Source organism: Grus americana, chromosome 1, assembly GCF_028858705.1.
Source record: "Grus americana isolate bGruAme1 chromosome 1, bGruAme1.mat, whole genome shotgun sequence".
NCBI lineage: Eukaryota > Metazoa > Chordata > Aves > Gruiformes > Gruidae > Grus > Grus americana.
The window spans coordinates 71,627,636-71,637,298 of NC_072852.1; the positions used below are offsets into that span (position 1 = coordinate 71,627,636).

The 9,663-nt window shown below is 41.1% G+C and overlaps 1 protein-coding gene across 3 annotated transcripts; it reads left to right on the forward strand.

The window, feature by feature from the left end:
- Positions 1-855: 855 nt before the first annotated feature.
- On the forward strand, positions 856-8,784 carry MGST1 (microsomal glutathione S-transferase 1). Of its 3 annotated transcripts, XM_054802265.1 has the most exons (5): positions 966-983; positions 1,592-1,678; positions 3,534-3,681; positions 5,782-5,876; positions 8,165-8,784. In XM_054802265.1, exons 3-5 carry the CDS (start codon positions 3,556-3,558, stop codon positions 8,409-8,411), a joined length of 468 nt encoding a protein of 155 aa, XP_054658240.1. In that variant the 5' UTR covers positions 966-983; positions 1,592-1,678; positions 3,534-3,555; the 3' UTR covers positions 8,412-8,784. The 3 variants fall into 3 exon arrangements, with proteins under 3 accessions (XP_054658259.1, XP_054658249.1, XP_054658240.1); XM_054802284.1 differs by lacking the exon at positions 1,592-1,678 and having other exon boundaries at positions 856-983; XM_054802274.1 differs by lacking the exon at positions 1,592-1,678 and having other exon boundaries at positions 922-978.
- The last annotated feature ends 879 nt before the right edge of the window (positions 8,785-9,663 follow it).

Here is a 9,663-nt window from a genome sequence, read left to right on the forward strand (position 1 = left end):
ATGAGTCTTGCTGTATTTGATGTCTAATAAGAAGTCACAAAGATCTGCACCCACAGGTATTTAATATGACATGAAACACAGAAGTAACATCAATGAACGCAGAATATATGTACCTAAGATTAGTTTTTTCCATAACAATGAAGCTTCAAAAATTGTATCCCCTTCTGACTTTGTACACATCTTTAGGATAATTTCTGAAATATTTACTGGGCATCCGAGTACATTTATCTCCATCTTCTTCAGTCTTCTTTATCACGAGCTGCTTAGTCACAAGCATTGGTCCAGTTATGAGGGGGAGTGCTGTGGGAATAGCATAGTTTGCTCTGAAGAGGCAGTGGGAAGCTTGGACACCAGGTTTCTTCTTTTCATCACATCCTAGCGTACCAGTAAGAGAAGTCCATGGTCATCCCTGAAGTTCCTTTATTTTCTGCTACACTTCGCAAAGCAACATGATGCATATTGACTGCAACAGCACTGATGGCTTGGCTTTTTCCTTTGGTAAAAGTTCAGATCCACCAAAACAATGTAGGATCCCAAAGTACCAAGACTTTTGGTGTTTTACATAGTTTTTCAGGTAAGTTTTGAGGCCACTTGGGATTTTGTGCAATTGCTGGACATGGTGTTCTCTAATGAGGCCTGGCTGGGTCATGATCTTTGGTTTGCCTCTGAAAATCCAAGAGTGTTCCCACAGGAGGGCTTTTTCTTGCTTGTTTTGTTGGTTTTCCTTCTTTTTATCGCCGGTAAGGTTTGCTGGGGCCTGGGTCTGAACCTTGGCTCTCCTGGGTGAGCCACCTGGGTCTGCAGCTCCACAGGGACAGCAGCAGCCTCCAGGCCTCACGGCGACCGAGGCTGGGACCCGCCTCCGCGCCCGAGGGGGCGAGGCGAGGCGGGGGCGGGCCCCGGGCCGGGCGTTGGCGCAGCGGCCGGTCGGGAGCAGCGGGGTTCGCCGTTGTGTGCGCGCTCTGCGAGGGGACGCGGGTGAGGTGCGTGGGTGCTGCGCGATGGCGGCTCCCGCTGCCGGGCGGGAGCGGAAGACCCGCCTGTCCCCCGTCCCCCTGCTGCCTTCCGGGCGCGAAACCCTCCGCGGTGCGGGGAAGGGGGCGCGGGGACAGGGCCGCTCCGCAGAACGCGGCGGGGTTTTTCCTCGGGGTGGGGGGGCTGGAGCCTGTCCCCCCGCGCAGGCGGCGGAGGGTGTGCTGAGGGGCGGTGCGGGGGTTGGCTCGGCCCGGTGCCCGCGGCGGTCGGCGGGGCAGCTCCCCTGGGCTCCCCTTGGGGCCGGGGCCGGGGCCTGGGCCTGGGCCTGGGCTGAGGCTTTCCCGTCGGGCGGGTCCGTCCGCACCCCCCCCCTCCCGCGACGAGTGAAGTGAAACCGGCGTGGGCGCAGGCTGGGCTGCCTTGATAAGCGCAGGGGCCTGGGCCAGCAGCTGCGCTCTGCCGCGGGACCTGCTTGTTTGGAGACTAAGTTTGTAGCGGGGCGCAAGGCCTCGCCGGGCGGCTCACAGTAGTTTTAGTGAACTTTGAGCGCACTGTGAAAAGTCGCAGCCAACCAACCAACGAAAGGCCGTCCCAGTGCTAATATTGCTGATTACAGCTGCACAGTCAGCCAGCTTTGGGACAAAGTCACACCTGATGGGAACAGGAGCATAGCTGCACTCCCACCGAGGGCTCCACAGCTGAGGTATATTCACCCACCAGCTTTTAAGACCCCTTATGTGGGATCTAGGCTTGCGCTCTTAACCAGGCCCGGGTTTTGCAATTGCACCACAGAGAGGTATTCTATTACTTTTGCAGATAAGGCTGTTCATGGTCTTGCCAAGCATATCTCTTTAAGCTCGATGCTGTTTTAGTATGTTGGGTTTATTTTTGCATTTCTGCTGGTGTTAAAACCATGAATTTGTTGGTATACTTCCTTTTCATAGTGAAGGCAAGGCCGGGCTTTATGAGAGTTTGGAGAGGCCAACCATACAAGTAGGGAAAATGGATAATTGTGGTCTAGTTCCAGCAGGAGGAACACAGAGATGTTGGTGAACAGTTTCTCATGACTTTGCATAGTTCTTGGATGTATTTTCAGCATAGGTTTAAAATCCAGTAAGGAAAAACACTCTGAAGCCACAGATTTACTTTCTTTTTGTTTTGTAAAACTATGCAGGTTCTGTAAAAACTACTGAGAAAAGTGTTTGCCGAATCGCTGATTATCTTGAGAACTGCTGTACTGTGAAGTTGAAGGAAGGTTATACCGAATTTCTCATAATCCGTAGACCCAGTGCTTGGCCTGGTGACCCAAGCACTGTTTTGGAAAGGACAAAAGGGGGAGCAAAATCCCATCACTGCAGCCAAACAGGTCCAGGCAAGGCTAGATTTGTTTCACTGAGCAAAGAGCTGCTTACCTCTGTCCTGCACACCTCCCCACCAAGGATGTGCCTTCAGAGCAATAGTCTTGTACTGCTCTCGGCTCGTCCAGTTCTCCTTGTTTTGTTATAGCTGGCAGTGCTCTGTGCTGAAAGCAAGATGAGAGATTGATAGAACCGTAATTATATTGTTACTAACTTTTTTATTACTATTGTTAAAATGATATCATAGGAAACAATGAAATTAACTATAACAAAAAGTACATTTATTTTGGTCTCAAGTGAAGCTAAGACATACTACTTTTATGGATTCCTACTTAGTAAGCGCAGGATGGAAGCACTTGGTGAAGCAAAACCGTTGAATGTGCAACGGGACGTGCTTTTTGTTTTACATGCATCCAGTCCTCGTCACGTTCTTAACTTTATGGTGTTGATAGAAGGTACCACCTCCATAGGATTGTGGGTTTGGTATAGTCTCATTGGAAAGAGAGTTCATTAGCTTAAACGTCCCATGATAAAAGCATAAATAGTTCTCTGCTTTTTGTCATTACAACTTAATCTTTTCCCATGAATCATGCTAAAAGCAATTTTTAAGAACAAGGTCTCAAAGGAGAAAAATGCGTGTTTAACTCAGTTTGATCACAAGTTATTGCTGGGTGAGAAGATAGTGGTTAGTTTGAAAGCTGAAGTGCAATTATAATTGTGTCATTTTACCAAAAAAAAAAAAAAAAGGTAGGCAATACTAATTTTCCTCTTTAAACACTATAGTATGTATAATATGTCATCACACTCTTTCTATCCTGGTGACTGCTTAGGGAAATTCATTAGTTCAAATGAATTGGTCTAACTGCTTGTGTTATTTCAAAAGTGTACGGATTCGTGTGACTAAATTTTGTTTCTGCAATTATATTAAATATTTTGGTCGTTTATATTTTGACAGTTTAATAAGTAGATATAATGGAAGCAAAATATTAAATGATAATATAATTTCTCATTTTAAAGTATTATATTATGACATGGTGAAAATAAACTGGGAAAAAATAAATTTGTTAGAAAAGGAAACTTTTCACAGTGGCAAAATTGTGCTGTCATTGCAGTGATGCTAAAAAAAAGGCTATCCTGACAATCTTGTTGTCAGAACTTTGGATTGCTATGATGTTAGCCTAACTTTAATGTCTTTTAAAGGTCATCAGTGAGAAGTGGAAAAATGGCTAAATTGACCCACTTAGTTGACAATGAAGTCTTCCGGGCTTATGCTACTTATACAACTATTGTTCTTCTAAAAATGATGCTAATGAGTCTTATAACAGCATACTTCAGAATCACAAGAAAGGTAAGGTATTGGGAATATTGTCTGGTAGAATAGATTGAAATTTGTATGGAAATACAGAGGTAGCACAGGTGTTTCTTTTCTTTTCGGCATTCAAATACTGGTGCTGTTCTTTTTCTTCCTCCTCCCTGCTCCAATGATATTCTGAGTTTGGTGTGCTGGCGCTTTGTTGGTCTCAAATGGATGATGTCTGTAACCTAATTATGAGACTGTATCTTACAGTTGCATTTGACTTACTCTACCCTTCTAAAACATTTCTATTATTTTTAAGTAAGAGTTTTTAATACCTGTAATTTCCACTGTCTTCTGCAGAAAGCTGGTGTCCAGTGTACTCAATTTATAAAGCATGTAAAATGTGATATTCCACCATGTTACATGAATAACCAGCTAGTAGGGTCAGAAGAGGAGATATGAAGTGGATTTTTGTGCATCTATAACCCTTTCATCTAGTAATTCTAAAGCTCTTTACATTCCCTAATTGTTTTAGCCTTCCCATTGCAGGTAGGTCATTATCCTAAAAAAAAAAAATTAAAAAATTCTAGAATGAGAGGCAGGCTGAAAATTTATGTGAATTGATATTGTACTAGGTAAGTATATGAAAAATCCACTGAGGTTTAGTAAATAGTGCAGAAGCTGCATCTAGCTTAGGAGAGAGTGCTCATGGGAAGTATCGTGTTGTGTTTGCCCTGCTCTTGGTCTTCTCTAGGCATCTGCTCACGGCTACTGTTGGAAAGACTTGGTCCTGGGCTGAAAGAGCCCTGAGTTTGCTCCATATGGCTATTCTTGTGAGATCTGTTTCTGTAAGACAGTGTGTGCTTCAAGGATTTTGTTGTGGTCCTTTTGTTGAAACACTGCTTTTCATTCCTGCTGGATGCAAGAGAACCCAGCTGAACTGTTCTGTTGTTCATGAGGTCCTATAGCCCAGCATTTGAGCTACTGCTGGTTTCTGAGGTCTTTGGCACAGCTGAAGATTGAGTATAGTAGAGCACACAGCCTGTCCTGTATGTTCAAAATAGGACTCAGATGTCTGTCATAACCTGACTTCCTTTTTGCTCTTGCGGAAGCATGTCAGCTGTGCTGGTCCTGTATGTAGATTGATTGGACTCTATTAATACTCATATCGTGTTATGATGCCTGTGTATGCAGGTAACAATAGGGTCTTCATTAATTTGGGAGTACTTGGTTTTCTTATGACGGACAGTAATATTACAAACAGACAAATTAGTAAAGTCATTTTTATTTCCTATTTAATATAAAAAGGTCTCTACAATGGTAAGAAAAAATGGAAGAAAGCAGTTAGTGGAGTGAGAGATGGTAAAGTGTTGTTGATACTGTTAATGTGTCTCCAGAATTTTGAGGCCAAAGATATTTCACAGAAAGGGATCAAGGCTGCCTCAGAAAGCAATAATGTAGCTCTCCTAGAATCAAAAGGTTTTCTTGACTTAAGCCTGCATAGCCTGAATGGTCCACAGAATGCATGTGTTGCCATGTGTCAGCAAGGAGAGATCTACTGCAGTCTGTGCTAACTGAATTAAATGTTGTTTTCAAAAAGTGTGTTAGAGTATTTGGAGGTAGTAACGGGTCGTATAAGTGGAAAAAATTGTACGTAAGAGGAAAGGGAGAAACTTATTTGGTCATAAATGAGGACAGGATGAGTCTCTTGGATGCTATTGCTGTGTAGACTTCTGAAGAAGGAAGAGATCCAAAAGGGCTTTCAGGTAATTTGTCAAGAATAGTGAAAAAGAGACTTAGGCAGTACAGACAGTAGTTCTGCCTTCCAGATCCTTATGTTCCTTCAACACACTGGCATTACTTCAGGCTGAGTATCAGTCATCTGTCGTGCTTGTCCATCTTACAAGAAGGCTTTATCTACGTGCATAAATTACATTACATTGATTTGTCAGCACACAAGCTACATAGAGACTAGGCTCGAGAAAACAGTACTGCGGTGAACAATGTATTATTCCCCTTGCATTTAACTTCAGGTAAGTTATGTGAAATTACAGAGGCATTAGTAAAAAGAGTGACCTTTATAGTAAGCTGCCTTGACTAGAAAAAACATTCTGGCTTCTAATGTCTCTTGTGTGTCTATGTTTGAAATAGGCATTCGTCAACCTAGAAGATACAGCATCATTTGGTAAAGGCGAGAGTGCTAAAAAATATCTGCGGACTGATCCAGATGTTGAACGTGTACGCAGGTAATGTATAGGATTCTTTAAAAGTTATTTTGAATAGCAGAATAATACTAAATCAAAGAATTAATTTCACCCCATTCTCTTTGGCCAAGCCTCTGTGTGTTTTGCTTTATGTAATAATCTAATATATTAATTTGTCTAAATGAACAAACCATTCCACATTCAAAGGGTCAGCATGCATACTAAAAATAATAAGTCATTGTCTGGTTATAATAGCTAACTCTCGGATAGTACCCTGTGTGCACGGGGAAATGATGAGAAGATTGTAAAATATGACCATAAGTTGATTTAGTATGAAGCAGTGTACATGAAGTGTAAATCAGCTTTCTATTTAATTTGAACCCCAGTTGCAATAGTTGCATCTTTTCCTAAAGTGTAAAGGAAATAAGAGGGAAGAGGAGTAAAACTGTGTTAAAGTCAGGGAACTCCAGAGTTGCAGTGAGGGCGTTAATCTGGCAAATCGTACTGAGTGGGAATTAAAGCCTGTGCTCTTTTTGCTGGATTGAATTGAGGTTACTCACTGATGTGTCAGTTGTACAGGAAAGTTGACCAGCCTTCTGGAACAATGCTATTAATAGTACGGCAGTGTGCAACCTGCGGTGTATGTATTTTGTTTTGCAAGATTCATGGCAGAATGTAAGCTGTATTTTAGTGGGCTAAATGTTGCAGCTTATGTAATTTTTCTTAGCTGATGGCAAAATTTTCAGTTACCAAAATCTTAACTTTAGAGATGCTGTTTGATACACTTGTACTAACAAGGAAAGCTTTAATGGAATACTTTCCATATCATTGTTCATTAATGAAGCTAACTATTTGCTATATGTATTTTCATACCAAAAACTTGAATGTGAATTAACCGTTCTCAACCATCATTAAGGAGAACCTTTCCTTTTCTCCCCGAGTGGTTCATGGAGTTGTTAGTTGTTTAATTTCCCAGTTGTTATATAAAAATGAGCACTTTTTGATGAGGAGTAATTCCTTTCTATTTGTAAATTCTAAGAGGACAACTAAGTCGATATGACCAGATTCCCTTTCAATTGAAACTGTTACATTAGAGAAATGACAACCATCTCAGAGTCATTTACATAGGTTAGATTTTTAAAACACTGTATTATCAAATCCTGTGTTGCTGTTTTGCAGAGTTGTTCAGACTTCCCCAGACCTAGTAAGTCAGCTTGGTTCTAGTTACTCTGTTGGTGTTACAGCATCTGTTTTTTCCTCCCAAAAATGGTTCCTAATGGAAGTTTACTCTATTTTCTTTTGCAAGCTTCATGGCAACAGATTATGCCACTTAGATGTAGCATGGCTTCTCTTATATAAGTGACTGGAATTTGTTCTGTCTATGGGTATAGAAAAGACATTACTTTAGTGTACTTTTTTGGGGAGAAAAAGCTGGAGGATATGTTTCCTTGTACCGATAAATGAGTTCAGAAAGCAGCTGCAGAACAGCACCATGTTCTGATTCTAGTTGCCTGTGAAATTTGACATAATTAGTAAGGCTTAGAGATTGTTTCAATCAGTAAATTTGGCTGGAAGTATAATTTATCTAAAAAGGTAAAGGGAGCAGGGAAGGTTTAGGAAGAGGCGTGAAAGAATACTTCAAGATCTGGAGTTGAGTCTCAACACATTTTTAGTAAATTATATTATGGTTTAAAAATTTCGAACATTTTTCAGCTATTTTAGTGCTTAGTAGTGAAGAAAATGAACCAAAAGCGTAACTGTCACACCTGTTAGATGCTCAAAAATAACATTCTTCAAGATGATTGAACTTCATGAACATTTGATGGAATGTTTCATATATAGGATATTTCGTGTTGTCTTTGTGGAGACTGCAAACTGAGCTTATGGGATTGAAATAGACCATCTGGGCCATGAAATCTAGTACTTGCAGTCACAGTCATCCAGTTAGTTGATGCTCACTTGAGAGAGGCTACAAGAAAATTCCAGCTGTCTTCTTCCCTGCCTTTACTTGCATTCTTGCAGACCAGGTGCACTCATATACCTCATGTAAGTCCCTAATATGACCAAGATCCTGTGGAAAAACTAAGACCTTTTATACAGAAGATCAGAAGCTTAAAAATGTGGGGTGCAGCAAGAGACACCAGAGCAATGTCAGATGAATGTGCCAAAATCATTTCAGTAGCTGAATCAAGTCCTCATTGCAGGGAAGCCACCAGTTGTATTAGGGCCTTAACAGCAGCGTGATCTGAAGATGCTGAAAAGTAATGATGCTTGAAGTGGTTTATTCAACAAAATGTAACACTGTAAACCAACTTTGCTTCTTTTTCCAGAGGCCACCTGAATGACCTTGAAAACATTGTCCCATTTCTTGGCATTGGACTACTGTATGCTCTTAGTCGCCCTGAGCTGTCCACAGCCTTGCTGCATTTCCGGATCTTCGCTGGGGCTAGGATCGTTCACACTTTTGCATACTTGATCCCTCTTCCCCAGCCCAGCAGAGGATTGTCTTGGGCAGTTGGATATGCAGTAACCATCTCAATGGCATACAAAGTGCTGAAGACAGTGTTGTACCTGTAGTGGTAGTCGTAGTTTCTGTGTACTATTTGACATTCCATGCAAAGTTTCCAGCAGTGTATGTTGGTGTCTTGAAAGAGCCAGCATGAGTTCTCCATGGTGACTAGAATTCATTTTTTTAACAGAGGCTTTTCATTCCTGTTCAGAAATATTTCTTTTTGGAGAAAAAAAAAAAATCCTTCTCCTTGTATTCTCTATTCATGGGCTGCATTGCCAAAACGTTAGGTTGAATGTTCCCTTTGCGATTTGTCAAGTGCTTACGATTCTAAACATGCAATGATGCTGTATTGATAGCATGTGTGGTAATTTTCTACAGATGCACTATTTTTGCTGTAGCTCTGAAGTCTAAATCAATAAAGACAAGAGAAAAAAAAAAGTGTGTTTGTATTTTTGTTTTCGTTTTGACTCTTCTCACTGCAGCCAGCAAATAGCATGTCACTATGTATCAGGAAGAAATTCCAATCATACAGTTCTTTGAAGAATGCTTACCTTAATAATAAGATATAACCAATAATACTAGGCTTGTTGTAAAAAATCTTTGATGAAATTGTTGTTTGTATAATCCTTTTGGGATTAAAAAACCCAAACCATTGCAGCTCCATTTCTCTCAGTTGAATAGATTAAAAAGAAAAAAAGTATTCAGGCAAAACTCTGTTTAGTGACACTGGTGAAAATTTGAAGTAATTCTATGTGTTGAAGTTACTCCAAACATAGGGGTTTTGTGACTGAATAAAGTGTAGATACTTTGTAGAAGATTTTTTCATTTTTTAATAAATTGAGCATAAAATGACACTTGCAAATGTAATATCAAGTAATTCAGATGTGACTGTATAATTAGTTTGCTAGTCATACTGTCATAAATACGTTGCTGATAGAAAATTTTACTTTTTGCTTACATCTTTCTATGATGTGTTAGGTTGAAATATTTTCTTTAAAGATTCTTCCTGGTCTTTTTTGGTTAGTTTGTTCATTGTTGTAGCTGTGGCTTAATAGCACAAGATTTCAGGAAAAAAAAGTGACCCAGAGAAGTCTTTATATCCAGAGTGCTGGCCGTTGGTAAGTTTTAACCAGCAGAAGTCAGAGCGCAACATGTTTGGTTTACTTTCCTACCCCAGAAGCTGTGCTGCTAAGGGATAGCCCGGAGAGGAGCTAGATAGTTTTCTCTGCTGCCTCCGTATGCCAAAGGCTCTGCTCTGCTCTCCTCTCTGACGTAGTACCCCAAGACACATCACAGGAGGGCCTACCTCTCTACCCA